This window comes from Culex quinquefasciatus, chromosome 3 (assembly GCF_015732765.1).
Source record: "Culex quinquefasciatus strain JHB chromosome 3, VPISU_Cqui_1.0_pri_paternal, whole genome shotgun sequence".
Classification (NCBI taxonomy): Eukaryota; Metazoa; Arthropoda; class Insecta; order Diptera; family Culicidae; genus Culex; species Culex quinquefasciatus.
Genome location: NC_051863.1, coordinates 197,596,041 through 197,616,742, shown reverse-complemented (window position 1 = coordinate 197,616,742; position 20,702 = coordinate 197,596,041). Strand labels below are relative to the sequence as shown.

Genomic DNA, 20,702 nt, shown 5'->3' with positions numbered 1-20,702 from the left:
ATGGATTTTTAAATCAATTTTGAAAAATTAACCTCGCGGTCCTTCTTGACAGAAAAGTTCCTACTTGACAGCTCGTTCCAAGGGGACCATAATTGATCCATCGAAAAAATGTTGTCTTGTCAAAAAAAAAAAATTTGCATTAAAATGAAAAAAGTGATCAGAACTTGTTTTTGATCGTGTTTTTTATCGTTGTACATAAAAATTGACATAGGGCTTTAGTACCCAATTCCACAAAAATCTTTTATTGTTTTGAAAAAGTTCCTTTGACGATTAGCGTTGATTCAACAAAAATATTGATTTTCAAATCAACAAAATGATTTGTTGATTCAAATATGCCTTATTTTTCTGAATGTTGACAGTTTCTTGAGCGCTTTTTTAAGAGCATTTTTTTGTGTTCTTTTCGAGCTCCGTATTAGCATTTTGCCACAGAAAAGTTTGTTTCTTCCAATTTCCCGGATCGACCCTTCTTTACCAACTCCCTTTCAACGGCATCGTCTTTCGACCTTTTAGTCCGACTCCTCTAACCCGATTTGACAGCTGTCAACATTGGCCTCCGCCATTTTTGACGTGCTCGTAAAAAAGTAAATTTCGGCGAGCGGAACGTTTTCCAGCTTTCCCGGTACAATTCCTTCGTTTTTCGTTGTTAAACTAGCTGTTGAGTAAAGTGTAAGTGCTGTGGCTTGTGATTTACTAGCTTGTGAAAGGATTTACGTGGTTTTTGTGGTGGAAAATTGTGTTTAAAAAGTAGCACTCTACCGCACATGTTGACCACGAAAGCATTTTGCGATCTGTCATTAATTTTGCTTCTCGCACCAAATTATTCTTCCGCACAGTCACGACGATGCCGGCGCTCGACGAAATTAAATCCTCCTGGGCCGATGAGGTCGAGCTGGACTCGGGATCGCTGCCGCCGCCGACGGAGATCGTCGAGAACGGACAGAAGGTCGTCACCGAGTACAAGTACAACAAGGACGACAAAAAGGTGAAAGTGGTCCGGACGTACAAGATTACGCGGCTCGTCGTGCCGAAGAGTGTGGCCAAGCGCAAGAACTGGGCCAAGTTTGGCGACTCGGCTGGCGACAAGCCGGGGCCGAACCCGCAGACAACGTTCGTATCGGAAGACATTTACATGCAGTTTGTGAGCAACAAGGAGGAGGAGCAAAAGTCCGACAACGCGCTGGACTCGCTGAAGAACATTGCCAAGTGTCGTATCTGCGAGGGCGAGCATTGGTCCGTGCAGTGTCCGTACAAGGGCACGTCGTACGAGGCGGGCAAGGCCAAACCGGTGCCGGCGGGTGAGTTTTGTTGGATGATTTTTGATGCAAGTGGGTTTTGCGAAGCTAATCTTGTTTGTTCGCTTTCAGCTCAACCGGAGTCGTCGAGCGCGCCGATCAAGAGTGGCAAGTACGTGCCGCCAAGCATGCGCGACAGCCAGAAGGCGGCGCTGGGTGCGAACCCGCGCGGCCGCGACGACACCACGGCGATCCGCATCTCCAACTTGTCCGAGGCGATGACCGAGGCCGATCTGGAGGAGCTGGTGAAGAAGATTGGGCCGCACAGCAAGATGTTCCTGGCCCGCGACAAGAACACCGGCCTGTGCAAGGGTTTCGCGTACGTGCACTTCAAGTCCCGCCGCGACGCCGCCACCGCCATCGAGCTGCTCAACGGACACGGCTACGACCATCTGATTTTGAACGTGGAATGGTCCAAGCCGCAGAATCCGCAGTAAACGGGGAGCGCACAAGGGGACGGTTCTTTTTTCTTTAGTGTAAGTGGATTGCGTTGAGTAAACAGTGGATGATGGAGGGAAATAAAAGGAGAGAGCGTGGGAGTGATGACCCGTAAAACTTGGCTCATTATTTTTATTTTTTTTAAGATGAGAAACGGGGCATTTCTTTCTAAAAAGTTGGGAGTTTTCGTTAAGTTTTACGTTTTATTCAACTTACTTTGCTAACATGACAAAGTAATCATTGCATGGAACTTGGGAGTTTAGTCGATTCTCGAAGTTTAGTTCGTTCCAAATGAAGTACTGGCAAATCGATTTGTTAAGTGTCTGTTTATTTCTAACTATCTACAAGCAATTTGTAAGCCACTTTTCTGCCGTTCCAGCACTCCTCGAGGAGTAAGTTTTGGAAATCTGCTATCACAATATCGCGCACTTGTTGTGTTCTGTCTTTGTAAAGCACGTGACGGTGTACCTGAGTTGCTTAAAATTAATAGTGGTTGGTCCTCTGGCTACGGTGCGCTCTCTTTCGATAAATCAGATCCTTTATCCTCTCCAATTGAGCGTTTTATAATAACGAAACAAGCAAAAACAGTTTCAGAGGTGAGAAGATAATGATAGTAACTAATAGAGTTGTAATACTATGCTGAGAAAAGAGCTCCTAAAAAGTAATCTAATATAGACTGTCTAAAGTTTAAGCACGCTTAAATTAAACCTCGCCTTTCGCTGGACTGGACTGCGCGCAGAGGACTGAAATCACGGGACGAAGGAAAAAGAGTATCACTTTCCAAGAAACCAAACAGAAAATACTTGTATGGCACACACTGCGCTTAAGGAAGCAGCTTGTTCTTTTCTGGGGCGAGCAGCTGCGGTTTCGAGTTGCCATTGGCCGCCGTCGTCGCTTCCAGCTGTTTGGACTTTTTGAGCGTCTTGGTGCGGCCCGAGAAGTAGTCTTCGATCTCTTGCAGCGTTTTGCCCTTGGTTTCCGGCAGGCACAGATAGAAGAAGACCGTTCCGACGAACGAAATGCAGCCGTACAGGATGAAGGCACCGTGACGTTCGAGGAGGTGCGCCAGGACTGGGTACGTCTTGACCACGATGAAGACGCAGGTGTGTGCCATGCAGGTGGTGAAGCCGCCAACGATGCCGCGAACCTTCATCGGGTAGAGCTCACCAATCATCACCCACGGAACGACGAGGAAGCCAAGCGTGCAGGTGATGGTGAAGATGAAGATACAGGCGACGGGGAACCACGTGGCGGTGGGTTCAATCGGCGGGTCGGCCTCCTCCCAGCTCTTCTTGAAGTACAGATACGTGCCGAGACCGATCATGGTGACGCCACAGCCGATTCCCGAGATGAACGTGAGCGGTCGACGGCCGCACCTCCGCAGCAGAATTGCCGCAATGATGGTAAAGATGAATCGCACCAAACCGAGCATTATCGTGCACGTGTTTTTGTCCATGGTCGTGCCCGAATCCCGGAAAATCTCAACGGCATAAAATGTGATCGTGTTGACCCCGCTAAACTGGTACATCATAAAGTAAAGCGACAGGATGCCAAACGGCTTCAGACAGGACGGATGGAGCAGCGCTTGAATGGTTTCCTTCGTCGTGAGCTTCTTTTTCTGATTACTCTTCTGGGCGAATGTCTGCAGCTGAGTCACCTCACGTTCCAGATTGTACGTCGATCCGCGCAGCTTCGCCAAACTTTTCATCGCCTGGTCGGGTTTGTTCTTGGTCACCAAAAAATTCGGCGTTTCCGGCATGAACAGCATCAGCACGAACGCCACCACCGGCACAGATGCCGAAATCGCCGACAAGGTCTTCCAACTGGTGAACGCCCCGAGCGTATACTGCAGCAACACTCCCAAACTGATTCCGGTCGAAGCGAGTGCACACAACATCCCCCGCAGGTGAGGCTGGGTCACCTCCGAGGTGTACACCCGAGCCGGAGCGCCGACCATTCCGGAACCGAATCCGGTCAGCACGCGGCCCGCGTATATCATGTCGACGTTGGTGGCGCAAGCGATCACGATCCATCCGATGATGAGTGGAATTTCCGTTAGAAGGAGCGCCTTTTTGCGCCCGATTGTGTCCATCATGTAGCCGGAGAGGAGACATCCGATTGGGGTGCCGATTGCTGAGAGGGATGCTGGAAGGAGAGAGGGAGAGAAAAACGTTGTAGTAAATAAAATTTTTAATCATCAACTTTGAAAAAATATCATGCGTCTCCATATAATTTGAAAAAAAAAAACTGTGCGTCCCCATTGAGAATCAAAGGAGTTGGTTGTTGTTTGATTTTTTTTTGAAAATCGCAAGAGATATGCTCCTGGCTCGATTGCATCAGCCAATCTGTTTGCCTTAAACAATCTGTTGTTGGCCTGTCAAGTACTGTTGTAATCCTCTACTGCCCAATTTGTTTTCAAAGATTGTAATTTTTATTTTATTTTTGAACTTCTTTTCCCTACGAAAAGTTTTATTTCTCTTGCTTTATGTTTTCTTCATTTATTTCAATTCGCAATTCGCAATTTTCAGTGTAAGAACGGGCCTTGACCGATCTTATGCACAAGGTTCCCGACGAACACGCACTGCCCTTACACCTACATCTCACCCTTGCTCTGAGTCAGTACGAGCAACACGCTAGAACACGCTTTGAGTGTTCGTGCCAGGCATGCACACCTTCTTTTCCGGTTACGCATTTTAACTCGGCCGGGGGTGGTACATTAAGTAGGGTTTGATGTAAGTATAAGCGCCTAACCATTTAAAGTGTGCCTATCAACTTTCATTAAAGCAAACACTGTTATATTTTTAGTTTGAATTCAAAAACTTATTGTTATTTACTGTGTATTGTTTTCTCCTGAAATCTTCCCTCTTGTTGAGTCTGTTTATCTGTTGCTATTTCTTTTGTCGCGGTGTTTTGTTACAATATTTTGGTCCTAAGCATTTTATAAAAGTTTTTCAAAGGTACAATAGTAATATTTGCGTTAATCCTTTAATCATTTCATAAATTGAGTCAGGGCTCGAACCTCACTTGCTTAAGAAAAAGGTGAAGTTTCAAAACAATGGACAGTGAAAGAAATATACTATGTAAAGAATCAATAGTAAAAGAAAGATAGTAATTTATGAAGAAGATAAAGAAATTAACAATAGTTAATGAAAAGAGATAACAAACAAGCTTAGATTATTGTTATGATGGGCAATTTACAGGGAAGATGAGAAATTATTGAAATAGATAAATAAAGAAAAGGCACATGATAAACAAAATTGACATCGCTGCCAAATTAAGGGAAAGCAGACAGTTTGTTGCAGCAGCATCAATTAGTAAAATAGAGTGGAAAAGCGTTGAGAAATAAGAGAATCAAATAAGTAAAATCGAAATAAAATGGAGGATAGTAAACAGAAGCTGCGTTAGAGAATCAGTGAAACAAAATTAACAGAATATAGATGATAGATAAAAACGGAAAGAAGAGAAACCCCGTTGTGTGATGTTTCAGGTACATCCACAGCAGTTGACTCAACATACTGCGAATCAAAACAATACCGTCTACAATCACAAATTACTTCCCTTTCCCACATTGTCGCGCCCCTTTCTTCTAGCCGTCTCGACTCTGACCCTCGCTGGTCAAAGGTTTACGATCCGTTTCCACAGGCCACCAGCTAGGTCATCATGAAAACCAAGCCAACGTGGAGGTAAGAAAATAGGACACTTGCAAGGAACCAGAGCTATACTGTCCTGATCAAGAAAGATCTAACAGGACTACGGACGTAGTCAGTGACGCTCCTTCCAGGATGTTCCTCGCCTGAGCGTCAACTGAAGGGATATCATCAGAATCATTCGCACTTGGCCTGCATGTTTTCTTCATTTATTTCAAGTATTCTTATTTTCGTTTCTGGAGTTTTTTTTAAAGGTCCAATAAACCAAATTTTCAGTTTTTGCTTTTTGGGTGTTTTTGAAACCGCCTTGAGTCAGGGGTATTAAAAAACACCAAAAAAGCAAAAACTGAAAATTTGGTTTATTGGTCCTTTTCAAAAAAAAACTCCAGAATTGTTTTTCACTATTAGAGAGCAACTCTCTACAAAATCGGCCGATTTCAACCATTTTTTTGTATTTTTTTTTATTTGGCTCAAACTTTGTGGGGACCTTCCTTATGACCAAAAAAGCTATTTTGCGTCATTGGTTCACCCATACACAGCCGTTCTACGCATAATTGTCCCATGTCAGTTTTGGAAGATTTTGACTTTATGACATTTTTAAGTTTAGTTTGATGAAAAACACATAAAATCTGGTACTTTGTTCGGAAACTCATTGAAAACAACACCAAGTCTGTTTGTCCCATCGTTAAACTTCTACGCATAGGGGAAGGTGGGGCAAGACGACCATATGGGGCAAGAGGAACAATCGCTCGTACGGCCGTAATTTTTACAATTTTGATTATTTCCAGTATGAGGAATTTTTGCTAGCTATGCAATTAGCTGGTTCTACTACCACATAACCGCCAAAACGACGTAAACGCCACGGGGCATAAGATTTAATGAAGTTTTTTTCAAAACCTTTGTTTTCATATAATATTTGAAAAGTACAAAATAAGGCTTAGGGTTCGTTTTAAGGCTTATTTTATCAAAATGATATTTTTCCTAGATCAGTACTGTCCCTACCAATGACATGCACCTATTACAAAGTATGATTTAACTTTTGGTTATTTTTGTTGAGAGCTTTTATAAAATCTTGTTCAGGTGGGGCAAGTGTACCATATGGATTTTTAGTATGGAAAAAAATACGAATTGCCGCAACAACATATTTTAGTACTACGAAAGTACTTAAAAACTGATAAACAATTGCTACTATTTATCATCTAAGTAATATTTTTTTTTCGTAAAAACGATAAAAATTTAAGTAAAATATTATTATTTAATCTAAAAATGGAAGAAACCTTTCAAATACATTCCAATCTGATGTATCTAAGTGATAACAGTTCAATGGTTAGCAAATTAACATGATTTTTTATGCATTGTTCACTAGTTGAGTAGAACCTGGGTGATGAACAGAGAGAATGCGTAACGTGATTTTCGAACGATCCCACTTTGTTTACATCTACAAAGTAGGAGGCTGTTCAAGCAAAAGTATGACTTTTTTCTTACTGGCAAATGAGCTGTTTTATAATCAGTGGTATAGGTTTTATTTTGTCTAGTTTTTTTTTACATTTTTTGCTGTGTTTTTCAAGTTTCGAGCGGTTAGAAGGGGTTTTTCTTTTTACGGGTGATGAAAAACTGCGGCGAGAGTTTCATTCAGTGGTGTCGTAGATTAATTCCCTGGCTGATTTTGGATCCTGCAGCTCTTCCTAGTCCAGCGAAACAAACATCGCTAATTCTAGCGAAGCTGATCCATTAAACTGAGAAGATTTTCACTAAACCAGTAGGTTTTCATACGGAACCAAACAATAAAGACAGCTTCTGGATGGATACAACCGCTTCGACTCCATAAACATCTTCTATTCAGAATTATAAAAAAAATGACGATCTCGCCTTAAGTCTCAACTTTCTTAAGATTTCTTGACATCAACTCCATGTCCTCAAAAGCCACACATTTTTCATTTTTGCAAAAAAAACACAATTTTTAATGATTGATTACAATACTTTCTACTTTTGGCGAACAGTAAATTGGTTCCACTTTGACAGTTCAAAATTGAGGCCGTTTTGCGAACCACTATTCAGCACCCAGAGTAGAACGTACGGAAAATCAAAAATTTTAAAATCATTTTTTTACATTAAAAACAGGATTTTTTAAAAACTTGTTCTGACAAAGTCTTAGTCAAGACCTAGAATAAGATGATTATAATAAAATCCGACAGATTTTTTAACTTTTAAGGGGTTAGCATTTCCTTAGCTTATTACACTTGCCCCACTTTCCCCTAATTGTCCCACCAAGTATTTTCTTACACGGAATCATTAGTTTTACTAACCATTATGTCTTGTTTATCTCTCGGGTGAGTTTTCAAAAAGCCGTAAAAGCCATCGTGACCTCTGGCACTAATTTTAGTTTTTTTTTCAAAATTTAAACAATATTTCATTTGTTTTAAGTTTAGGGCACTTAAAGGACGTGTAGATGACAAGTCTCAAGCATTTTTGAAAATGATTTTTCGTAAGCACGTCGATTACCGGGGCAAAAATGGCTTCGTTTACCAATGGCTCTTACGGCTTTATGAAAACTAATCCGAGAATCTGTTGTATAGCTACAGAATCACAATTTAGGGTAATAAACTGCTAACTGGGGCGATTAGGGACACATAGGGCGAATAGGAACCCACGGGACAATTATGCGTAGAAACACAGAAATCGGTAGAAAAATTTCAATCGCGTTTTTCTCAGTTGCACTTTTTTGAACATGGGACAATTATGCGTAGAACGGCAGTACAAGTCTCCACACAATTTTGGCTGCTGTCCATACAAAAATGGTACGTAAATATTCAAACAGCTGTAACTTTTGAGTGAATTTTCTGATCAATTTGGTGTCTTCGGCAATGTTGTAGGTATTTTTGAGGACTATTGAGAAAAAAATAGATACACGAAAAAAAAATTGCGGATTTTTTTATCAACTTTTTTCACTAAAACTCAATTTCTCAAAATACGTATTTTTAGATTTTCGAGATTTTTGATATGTTTTAGGGGACAAAAACCCGCAACTTTTGAGCCATAGAGAAACATGGTCAAAAAATCTGCCGCCGAGTTATGAATTTTTGAAAAAATAGTGATTTTTGGAAAAAATCAAAATTTCATGCAAAAACAAATTTGACGTATTTTTTAATGTAAAATTGAATTTCCAATCAAAAATACTTAACAGATATTTTGATAAAGGGCTCTGTTTTCTAGATATAGACACCGAAAGTTTGATTTTAGCGAAATATTTGCAGTTTTTAGTTTTTTTTTAAATAGTGACCATTCCCAAACATATTTTTTTGAAAAGTTCAGAAAATTTTCTATGAAATTGTGTAAGAGTCATTGAAGATTGGACCTTTGGTTGTTGAGATACAGCGGCTTAAATAAAAGAAACATGAAAATTGAAGTTTTCTAAGTCTCACCCAAACAACCCACCATTTTCTAATGTCGATATCTCCGCAACTAATGGTCCGATTTACAATGGTAAAATATGAAACCTTCGTGAAATTTGTCGATCTTTTCGAAAAAAATTAAATCAAGACTAGCATTTTAAATGAGCGTAATATTCAATGTAAAAAAACGCGAAGTTCGTATTTCGTATTGTTTTCAAAAAAAAAAATCCTGAAAAAATAAAAGTTTGACATAAAGTTAGTCAAGAAAATCAACTTTTTATCGGTTTTTGAAAATAAAAAAAAATCTAATTTTGGCTCTAAATTACTCCCACTGACGAAGATTTAATTTGATTCTATGTTACTAAGTTATTCGGCTTTTGCAACAATCTTCTAAAACAATCTGCATATTAAAATTTTTATCATGACATTATGATCCAATTATGGCAAACAACAATGGCCTCCCTCGATTGATATCCCTTCATCATCAACTTTACACCCATTTGTCTAATCCAAACAAATTTAATCGCACAGTATAATTAGATAGCGACCAAAAGCGGCTGCGAGTGTTTTATTGTTTTTGCTCGTGAAAGCACTTCTATTCCCGTTTATCAACACCCCCGCGCAGTATCATCTCGCTCAATGGCCTAGCTGTCATCACGCCGTGCCATTATGGGCTGACCTTAATATCATCGCGGCAGGCAGGCCACGAAAGTGTCGCGTGGCCGACATCACATCACCCGTAGCAATGTGAGATGTGGTTCAACGGACTTGCAGAAAACAATCAAACGGCGAGTGTCATGTTGGTTGGTGGCCTACTGCGATTCAACAGGCAGGACGATGGTCAGCTGGGAGCGCTTCTGTATGGCTTCCGCCGACGTCGTCGCGCCGGTTGTTCGCCGAAGAGCTACTGGAAAATTCGTAACCATGGGCAACAGCACCAACAACAACAGCTGCGATAAGAAAGCACGTGTTGCTCTCTTGAAGCGAATTTTCACGCGTGAAATCGAGCCTTTTCATCGGTGCGAAATATTCAGTTTAAATATTTGCTTGGGGCAAAACAAATTGCTCATCATTCGCTGTGTTTGCTTAGTTTGGCAAAACGGGTTGTTGGCGGCGGCAATAAAATGAAGAGCGCGAACGGGACTTGGCGCGGTTTTCACCTTGGACTGTCGCGGCGCGCATTGTCAGCCGATTGTCGCGATGTCGCTCGAACGGCTTTATGGAAATCGATGTCTATTGACAATTTTGTTGTGTGCCATAAAGTAAGCGTAAGAAAGCACACGCTTCAAGTGTGCTGAACTTGAGGAATAAAGGCAAGATTGCGTTCGAGTGGCAGTTGTACACACAGAAAAATGTTTTGTGCGATCAGCCTGACTCAACAAAAAAAGTAATAAAACCTTAAGTCATCTAAATTCCACAAAAGTCTTTTGTTGTTAGGGAAATCTTGCTTTTAAGTGTCTTGTTTTTAAAAACAACACAATGTTTTGTTGATTTAAATTTAGCCTTATTTTTCTGTGTGAAGGGATGAATAACGAATAAATTTGGTTGAATCAGCTTATGATTGTAAAGTTACCGCACAAAATGAGTCATCGTGCGTCTCCATTGACTCGTTGCTGAATCAAATAGTTTTTATGGAGACGCATGGTTGTTCAAAAATTATATTTCTAGCTTTTTGCCCACCTGAACACATTTGGACTTTTTGTTTTGATAAGGTCCAATAAGCATATTTCCATATATTATGGTAAGGAATTTTCGGAAAAATAATATGTTATAGGGGACTACAAATTACAACTTTTGAGCCATAGTGCAAAAGTTTTTTTTAATATCGAAATACGGGCGAATTAAAAAAAACTCATTATGAATCCATTTAGTTTTTTTACATTTTACAAATGGGTCATTCCATCTGAAGCGGAACAGCATTTGAAAATTACCCTCTTCGATCCTGCTCAAATTTGGCAGGGCTGAAAAAAATCGACTTTTTGGCGATTTTTGAGCAAACCTCCTAGTTTCAAACGACGATAACTCAGGAACCACAAATCTTAGAGGGTCGGTCTTAGACTCAATTTTGAAGGAAATTGGACGTAGAATCCATTTCCGTGATCAAAATGTTGATTAATTTATTGTTTCTACCTGTATTGCGCAATTGAAAACTTTAAACAACCGTATCTCAAAACACCCCAACTTATTTTTTAATTTGACCTCACCATCGTGTTCCCCGGCCAATTTTACATAAGAATCACTTATCGACAGAAATGAATATGTTTCGTTCCAGAGATATCGAATTTTAAAGTTTTGTGTTTTCGAGATTACCTACATCAGCTTCATTCGCCGCATCTGCTAGAAGCACACAGGCGGACTGATCAATAACTGCTACCTGGCCATTTATTGAAATAATATTTCATCATAAATAATCTTTATCAAATTGGGCAAAAATTGACTGTATAACACTGTAGGAAACTGGAGTTGAATCACGAATGTTTATCTGCTCAAAAAAAAAAATGAATGAAGTGAATTTCATACAGTAAAGGGCAGAATTGGATTCCGACGGAGCGAGCAGGAAAATGCAATTAATCTTGTTAGTAACACTGAACAATAAGAGCACGATACATTACTGAGTAAAAAATATGAACTAACATTAATAAAATTTGATGATACGTTGTACTCTAGTGAAGGACCATCACAAGGAGTAGGAAAAGGATTTCTGGAAAGTATAAAACTGAAAAATGTAAGAAAATCACAAGGTTTGATCTGCTGCAAAGCGGCTAATTCCCCAAATTTAGATGCGATGATTTCGACACCCTCCGAACACAATACAACTGCTGTCCTCACGTATAAAGTTTTTTTTTATTAAATGTAACTTGACCAAAATCATCTTTTAATCAAATGGAGCTGGCTCACAATATAAAAATTGATTTAATATGATCAATCTTTTGAACCATAAATCAGATTTGCCAAATTATGGTAAAGTGTCAATAATTAACTATAATTATAATAATAATAAAGCAGGTTTTGGGGTTTTTGCTGAGTGACACTATTTTGCCACTATTTTGCTTATTGTTCAGTGTTACTAACAAGATTAATTGCATTTTCCTGCTCGCTCCGTCGGAATCCAATTCTGCCCTTTACTGTGTGTCGTTATTGCTCTGTCCTATGGGTTAGCACAGAAATTCACTTCATTTTTTTTTAGCAGATACACATTCGCGATTAAACTTCAGTTTCCTACAGTGTTATACAGTTAATTTTTGCCCAATTTGGTAAAAATTATTTATGATGAAATATCATTTCAATAAATGGACAGGTAGTAGTTATTGATCAGCCCACCTGTGTGCTTCTAGCAGATGCAGCGAATGAAGCTCATGTAGGCAATCTCGAAAACACACAACTTTAAAATTCGATATCTCTGGAACGAAACATATTCATTTCTGTCGATAAGTGATTCTTATGTAAAATTGGCCGGGGAACACGATGGTGAGGTCAAATAAAAAAAATAAGTTGGGGTGTTTTGAGATACGGCCGTTTAAAGTTTTCAATTGCGCAATACAGGTAGACAAAATAAATTAATCAAAATTTTGATCACGGAAATGGATTCTACGTCCAATTTCCTTCAAAATTGAGTCTAAGACCGACCTTCTACGATTTGTGGTTCCTTAGCTATCGCCGTTTGAAACTAGGAGGTTTGGTCAAAAATCGCCAAAAAGTCGATTTTTTGGGGAGGTACAAAAATGGAGGGGGTGGTCCGATTTGGATGAAATTTGGGATTCTTGCATGTCTTGATAGTATCAACAGCTCTGCCAAATTTGAGCAGGATCGGAGAGGGTAGTTTTCAAATGCTGTTCCGCTTCAGATGGAATGACCCAAATGTAATTCAGCATTTTTTGACAACAGTTAAATTTTTTGAACATTTTATTTTTGTATTTACAGCAGTTGTTCGGAAACTGGGCTGAGAACGTAGCCCAGTCATTGAATGTTGTTCGCTAACTGGGCTACACGAATAATAACGAGGGGATTACCGATGCATAAAATTTATTGGATGAAATATAAAAATAAAAGTTACTCAAATTTGTTTACAATGATTACTTTTCATATTTTTTAATTGTGACTTGAAATTACATAAAAGTTTGAAAAAAGATTTTTTATTTGTTGACCATGATTTTTGCATCCATTAACCCTTCGGTGATTTCGGTTTGTTTTGGTTTTTTGACGTTTGTCTGCTTTTTAACTGGGCTACGGCCCAGTTATCGAGCGCCCAGTTAAAAAGCAGCCCAGTTAAACAACGCCCAGTATAGAATGTAGAATTTTAGGAAAAACTACTTTGTCGAAGATCGCAAAACGATCCCAGCTAACCCTATGTTATTCCCGATTTAAAGAAGACGTTTTTGTAGGAAAAGATTTTTTTTCACCAACTAGATTAAAAATGTTGCCAGAACTTCGGATAAGTACGGACTGTATGCGAAATCTTACTTAAAAAAAAATTACATAATTAATAAAACCGAACAGGAAGTACCTGGTTAAGTAACACGACTAAGCTTCGTGCAATTCATATTCATATTCCAATTTCACTTATCATCCTTATCGTCCCACAACAAAAACAAAACAGAGCGAAAAAAAAGGTTTATTGTGCCAAGAAAGATAAAGAGAAAAGGTGACTACGACCTGCCACCTTGGCCAAAATGATTGCTCGCCAACTTTGATGGATTAGGCGAAGAGGAACCTAGACTGCAATTATCAAATTAATAGTCGTAAACAATCAACGTACATTACGGCTGGCGGACTTTGTAGTAAAATTTAAGCCGCAATGCATGGTCGTTGGCTTGAAGTTCCCCTTATCAGCGAGCGAGGTGATGGGCACTAGATAAACTAGGGAAGTGCAAATAAACAACACCTCAAAAGGTGTGAACACACCGGCGGGAGACAGTTTGTCTTGCAAATTGAGTTATGCAAAAGGTAGATAAAAAGCAGAATTTCTTTGTGACAATTCTGAAGTTATGTCATACAAGCCAAAATGCCTTCATTTCATTTCTATCTTGATATTTATCCGGCTTAGAAACCGTCTGCCTGTCAATAAACAGTACACAATGCCATTAAACAGTCTATTTTAAGACACCAATTTATATAGATAGCAACTCGTTTTTGAATACACTGCTGAAACAACAAGTTTCTTTCTTTTTTGAATTTTGCTGAATAATTGAACAGAATCGGCAGAATCTAAAGGAATAATTATTTGAAATGACAACTTTTACTGAAACAAAGACTAATTTTTATTCCAATATTAAAATTGAAAATTTGAATTCTTTGAAAGAAACAACCTATTGACTACACAAGTTATGAAATCTGTGGTTTCAAAATCATAACCAATCTGACATATATTTCAAACTACATAATTAATTCAAACAAACCTTGTCCCACAATTTCGATTAATCCCTTCGCGCAACTCACCCAACACGAAACTATCATCTCAGCTGTTCCAGTATTTTTCCCTCACTTTTCAAAACAGCTGTTGATCACATTTCGTGGTGTCGCCATGCCAACCGATCACCGAAGGGGAAAATAACTGGCGTGGCAACCAATACCACAAACTAAAAACAAAAAAAAGACTACCAAAACAAACCCTCAACCCAACACGAGACGACGACTTAAATCATCCTCCCAAGTCCAAAGTATCCAAGCAGCCGAGGACGGCGGAAGTCGTTGCCATTGGGCAGCTTGTGTGTCGAAAAGAAAAAAAAAGTTACGTGATGATGCGGCAACCGACAAAACGTGATTTACGGGGGCATCGATCGAATTGGGTGGTTCTTTTTTTCGGATAAGAGGAGCTTAAATTTAGATATTTGATCAAGGGCGCGAACGCGTCTCTAATTTGAATACACGATTAATTCCGAATCAATCGAGCGTAAACTTTGAAAAAAATTGTTTTAAATTTGAAATTTTTCATGTTTTTTTTCAAATTTTTTAAATTATCAATAAAAAAAATAAAAAAAAAAGAGAATCAAAAATCATAAAACCGATGACTTAGCCAGCCTCAGATATCGAAGATGGCGCGTTATAATCACTCTGTTTTTCTTGATTAAATTACCCTCGAATGTCCCACACATGGCTTGCTGGGTTGCTGTGTTGTCGGTCGTACACATTCGCAACGCCGCTTGGTTCTGGCTCGCGGCGGAAAAATTTGTTTACCAACAAAGCGAAACAAGTTCACTCGGGTCAACCCGGTCGGAGATTGAGGAAAGAGATATTTTTTTTTTGTGAGAAAGATTTCATGATACGCTTTGAATAGAAGTATTTTAGTGTATGGTTTATTGATGGTTATTAAGGGTTATTAAACATTTGGTAGTAAATGTCAATAATTGCTGATTCTCTCTATGTTTCAACTCACGTTTAGCTGACTTTGCTAAACATTGTGAAACGTGAACTTTGCTCTTCCAAAGAGCGTCGCCACACGCCAAACACGCGAGCCATGCAAACTTCTAATTTTAGCATCGAATTTCGATCAACAAACTCCACATCACGTGTAGATCGGCCGACCCTAAAGTTTGGCAATTTGACTCCCTCCCCTTAGTTGGCGAGCGGAGAGTGCATCCCACCACGTCACCCTGCGTGATCTAGTTGGCACTGCTGTTGTACACACGCGGTTCAAAATAACCCAATGTTTTGTTTAGACCACGCGACGACGACGCCGCCACCGACGTCGCGACGTAGAGAAGGAAGAGGAAAATCATTTTCTGTCACGACGCTAATGGCGCAGAGGAAATTTTGTTGTCGCTTGAGATAGGTCGTGATCTCGCGTAAACAGTTCCACTTCTCTACCACAAATTATCGCAAGGGTCCATCACTTACCAACCCACGACGATTGGCTTTCGTCCACCGGGATCAGTGAGTCGGCGGCCTGCAGCTGGGGATGACGACGGCCGAGAAGCCAAAGATCAGGCCCGTGTTGATGGTTCCGATGTTGGCGACGAAGGCGGCGATCACCTGGCGCAGAGCCTTGCCGCGCTCACTTTTGCTAGGTTGACCCTCGACGTTGGGTAGGGTCATCGTGACGCCCTTCTCGTTAGTGGCCACTATTTTGGGCAGGGCGCCCTTGTCCACCAGGGCGGAGGTTTCTTTCCTGCATGGGATGGAGAATGGAAAATAGGGTTAGAAAGTTTGCAATTTACATTTAGGCAAAGCTTTTTTTATAATCCACCAATTTTCAAACAAGTTTCATTCTCCAACATTTAACCCCTTTCCAGTCAGAGGAAAAACAAGATTTATACGTTTTACAATAATGTCCAGACTCAATTATCCGAAGTTCGATTATCCGAAGGTTTGTATGGGACACATACATTGTTTGTGTTTTTATTTTCTTACTTTCAACATCAAATTCGAACTCTGCGACACCATTTGAAAGGTTGATTGCCTTAAAAATTTCCAAATGCATTTTCATAACCGGCATTTTGGCCGCCATCTTAGATTTAAAAATTATAAACAACTTTTTAATAGTTTTGAGGTAATACTTAAGCTCGACAATTAAAAAAACACATTTAAAAACAAATTTTCGTGGTTCGGTTATCCCAAGTGATTTTTTTCCGAGGCCTTCGGAACATCGGAAAGTATTACTAGATACACTCAACCCCCGGTGGTTGGTCACTTTTTCGTTTGACACTTTTTTAGTTTGTACCCCGTTGGTAGGTCAAAGTCAAACTAAAAAGTGACGAACTGTCATTTTTTACACGGCGCTCACGCACACTATCAAAACAAACGTTTGGTAGTGTGTGTGAACTCCGTGTAAAAGGGTGTCAAACTAAAAAGTGACCCCGTTCGTTTGACAACAGTTGGTGTCAAACCATCGGGGTTTGAGTGAACAGAATTTACCAAAAGGTTGAAATTTTAATAACTGACCAATAGTTTTCTAGTTACATGAAGGGGTGACATTGGGTCTGGGGGTGAGATTGGGTCATACAAAAATGCTGAAATTAGTATGAACCAATCTCACTCCCCAGATCCAATGTCACCCCTGATGACTGTATTTTACAATTTGCAGAAAAAAAAACAGTCTCTGTGCATCATTGATTTCCAAAGCCGGCTTACATTTGGAAATATTAAACTTTTTTGTTTATTGCAATACTGCCCCTGTTCGCATAAATGTCCCATATGCATTTTCTTCAATTTTGAGTTATAGATACAGTTTTGTTCAAAATCGTGTGATCTTTCAGAAAAGCCTATAACATCCAGTACTTTGTTCTAAAAATCAGGAGGAAATCCAGTTTTTTCGCGAAAAATTAACACGTAGCCTTATGTATGGGACAAACTTCAATCGCGTTTTTCTCAGCTTGCTGTTTTTGCATATGGGACATTTATGTGAACATGGGCAGAATAGTAAAGTTAAAATATTTGAACAATTAACAAATGTAATAAAAGTGTATTTGATACAGAAAATGTAAAGTTGCATTCTGCAAAATCGTGAAAATTCGCTAGAAATCCTACAAATAAAGTATGATAAAGTTTATTGATGTTCACGAGTTTTCATAAGTTTTGAAAAAGCTCGTTGAAAAGTGTAATCTTCTACCAGTTTTTCCTCAATAATTGAATGCTTTTGAAGGTATTTGTTTTGCAACTTTGTTTTGAAAACACCAACTTTTCCTGTCGTTCCATATTGAAGTGAAGGCCTACTTATCGTCACCAGAAATAGCAGTGCAAAAAAGTTCATTATAATAGCTAAAAACGGACGTCAAATTATTATAGCAAATAAATACAACAAATGTTTTTCCCAGAGTACAAAAAATTAAAAAAAAAAACATAGTTTTCTAAAAAATAACTGATTCTTAAATTGGTTTCGCGTAAAGCTTATCAGGTTGTCTGTTGTTTTGAGCCAATTTTAGCGTGACGTGGAATATGTTCTAACGCATCTTCCAAAACTTGAATTTAAAATCTAAAATATTGTTTAGTTTTGGCTTCCGATGCGAAAAATCAAATTGCTAATATCACATTCCCCTTTGAAATTGCCTTGACGACGAACAGAAAAACGCCTTTTTCTCGGAATAATTAATTTGTCATAGTAGCCTAATCTTCAATTATTGGCAGTATGGGACCATCCTTAAACAACTGAAAACAAAAACTTAAAAAAATATGTTTTCAATGAACTTTACTTGTTATTTCTTTTTTGTTTTCATTGACATATTTGAAGACTGTCAAAACCCATTAAAACGAGTTTAATTTTAGCGTCTGAACTAGTAAAAAAACTAAACTTTTTATTAAATTATTTCAAGACAATGAAATTGTACAACACTTAAATGCTACAAGGATTCAGTATGTCTTAAAACGTTAAAAAATCAGAGGATGGATTTCTAAGTATTTCTTTTATGTCTGAAGAAAAAAGCTAAAGAAAAATTTCCGATCTCGGATATTGTTAAATTTAAAGTGATGGTTTAGGTGTTTAGCATAATCATGATTTTACAGGTAAATGGGAAAATTTAAAAAAGAAATATCCACGAGTGCATTCTTTACAAAATTATAAACTAAGGATTATTCAACAAATTGCAGTACAAACTCTATTTGAATTGAAATCGAGCGTGAATTCGAAAAAAATGTTAGATGATAAACTTTGGTTTTGAATTAGTGGAACATTGATAGTAAAATTCATCTTTAAAATTGAATTGTTTTTGATTCAATTTGTGATTTTTCAAATGAACTAACCAAGTGATTCCCAAACTATAAATAACTTTCAAGGGGAAATTTTATTTTTATTTTTAGCAAAGAGGATAAAATTGCATTAAACATAACAATGACAAGCATAACATTGTGGTTTCCCCCCTCAAAAGTCTGCAAACGTGTTGACTCACCGCAGAGCCAGCACTATAACAATTAAATTTCCGTTTTTTCTGCTATCATTTCACTTTTGCGCAACTTTGTGAGCTTGTGCGCAAAATAAATTCACATAAAAAATAACACCGGCGTTGTCTACCAATCAACTCAACGCCGCTGAATAAAAATGAGCCCCATTAAATCTCGTAACATTTTGGTTCCTCTCCAGAGCACAACACTTTGATGTTTTTTTTTCGATCAAACCACAACCAACACCGTCAGAGTTGTGGAAACGAAATAAATTAAAATTTATAGGAAGAAATCTACGTTTATTTTTTTCGCGTTAAACTTACCCCGTCATGTTTTATCGCTGTGGTTTGTTTTCTTGCTCACTTCTTCTTAGAACGATCGTCGTGGATGGAAGTCACTTAACTCTCGAGAACACCACACACGTTCTTGTTGGCACTTTCAACTCAGCACACACTTGTAGTGGGATTACTCACTTAGCTTATTTTATTTTACTTTATTGGAAAACAGCAGAAAGTACGCGCGCTTATAAATATCACAGCTTGAGAATGTGTGTGTTTGTTGCACAGGCACTGCACTGTTAGGAAGGTTCAGAGTTCCTTGTTCTCAGAGGACAAACCCCGAGTCCCTGGTGGCGGCTCGATGGTAGGCTACACCGGCTTCAACGAAGACGTTGCTAGATAATGGACAGATCACTGTCATTTTTGTCCCGGTCGGGGGTCAGGATGCGAACCTTTGTCCTGACCGTCCCACAGGGATGGAAGGATCCTGATGAGTAGAAAAGGGAGAGGAAGGCAAATGTTAATGAATTTTGTAGAAAATTACTTTCGATGGAGGCGTCTAAACACGTGCGCTATTTGTTCGACGGCTAAATGATGACTTTTATGGGTTGTTTTATCTTGGAAAAGAAAACACTTGGCGTATCGCATTTATCGTTAGCTGGGTTGAGCACGACGGCTGTGCTGTGCGCAAATATTGGATGAACTCGTCATCTGGTTCCAGCTGTTGCAAAACTATTTGACTGATAAGGCGTGAGTCGTTTGCGGGGAAGTTATCCAGTACAAATGTGACTGAAATTTGCACAGCTCTTGATATTTGAAAAAAATAAGCCAGTTAACCTCACATTGACAACACATTAAATAACGAGTACACTGTTGAATATGCATTTCCAATAATTGATCAAACAATAACTGACTTCTTCGTTACACTAAACAAAACCACACGAATACTTACTTCTGCACAAAATATTTAAAAAAATATCACGAAAAAAAAAACTTCTACAGTCCCCTCACTACAGTACGATTGGTCAAGATGAGCTGATAAGGCTTCTGGTGCTTCTTCGTCCACGGTTGGACAAGGACTGAGCCGGACCGCTCATTGGATACACACCAAAAAGGGGCAAAAGAAAACCAAAAGGGAAAAAGAAACGGAAGTAAGAACCGTTTGCCAACGATTCGAGCTAAGCCGCGTTCGCAAACTGACTAAACCGAGGAGCATCGGCGGCATGGCTACTTAAATCCAAGCAACCGCGGCGTTGTTGGGCTGCGAAACGCTGCAAAGAGAGAAGGAATCGGAAAAAAGAGAGCGCGCGCGGAAAATCGCGCGGTTTGGCGCGCGAGAGAGAAAGGTGCTTGGTTTTTCCGCTTGCCGGTGAGAGAGAGAGATGGTTCGCGGAGTAGGCCGGTTGTTGTGCGAGCAACAACTGGTTGGTTCTCTGTTTACCTTTTTTTGCTTCGAACTGTGAGAGAAGAGAATCGCAAATCGATCTGCGGTTGCTATTTATTGAAATAACTCGAATGATGTATTAAAATATTGTCTTACGTTCTGTATCATTGTGGAAGATTGGTTGGTAAAAATACATGGCTAAAAATAGATTTGTTGTCCTTATTTGCAAAAAAGATAGTTTTTTTTAATGATTTATAGTTTTCTCGTGTTTAGTAGGTCAAATTAAAAATTATAAAAATACAATTAAATGTTTGTTTAACAAAGTTTATTTTTTATAGAATTTACATAAACTTGAGATAAAGTAAAGATAAATTTTAAAGTTTGATCAAAATTCAATAGAAATAGTTTTTTTCAATATTTTTTTTTTTTTTTGGTTGCCATCAAAACCAGTTTTGAACGCC

The 20,702-nt window shown here is 38.9% G+C and overlaps 2 protein-coding genes across 2 annotated transcripts; one reads left to right on the top strand and one right to left on the bottom strand.

Annotated features, from left to right (window-relative positions):
• Window positions 1-524: 524 nt before the first annotated feature.
• LOC6031110 (eukaryotic translation initiation factor 3 subunit G) lies at window positions 525-1,851 on the top strand. The gene is made up of 3 exons (XM_001841903.2): window positions 525-666; window positions 834-1,295; window positions 1,365-1,851. The coding sequence occupies exons 2-3, from the start codon at window positions 842-844 to the stop codon at window positions 1,727-1,729; spliced, it is 819 nt and encodes a 272-aa protein (XP_001841955.1). The 5' UTR covers window positions 525-666; window positions 834-841; the 3' UTR covers window positions 1,730-1,851.
• Window positions 1,852-1,919: 68 nt separating this feature from the next.
• On the bottom strand, window positions 1,920-20,061 carry LOC6031112 (facilitated trehalose transporter Tret1). The gene is given in 5 exon segments (XM_038260907.1): window positions 1,920-3,875; window positions 15,604-15,666; window positions 15,669-15,874; window positions 18,903-19,344; window positions 19,810-20,061. Coding segments are annotated over 4 exon segments (1,599 nt in total). The 5' UTR covers window positions 18,911-19,344; window positions 19,810-20,061; the 3' UTR covers window positions 1,920-2,553.
• Between the last annotated feature and the right edge of the window lie 641 nt (window positions 20,062-20,702).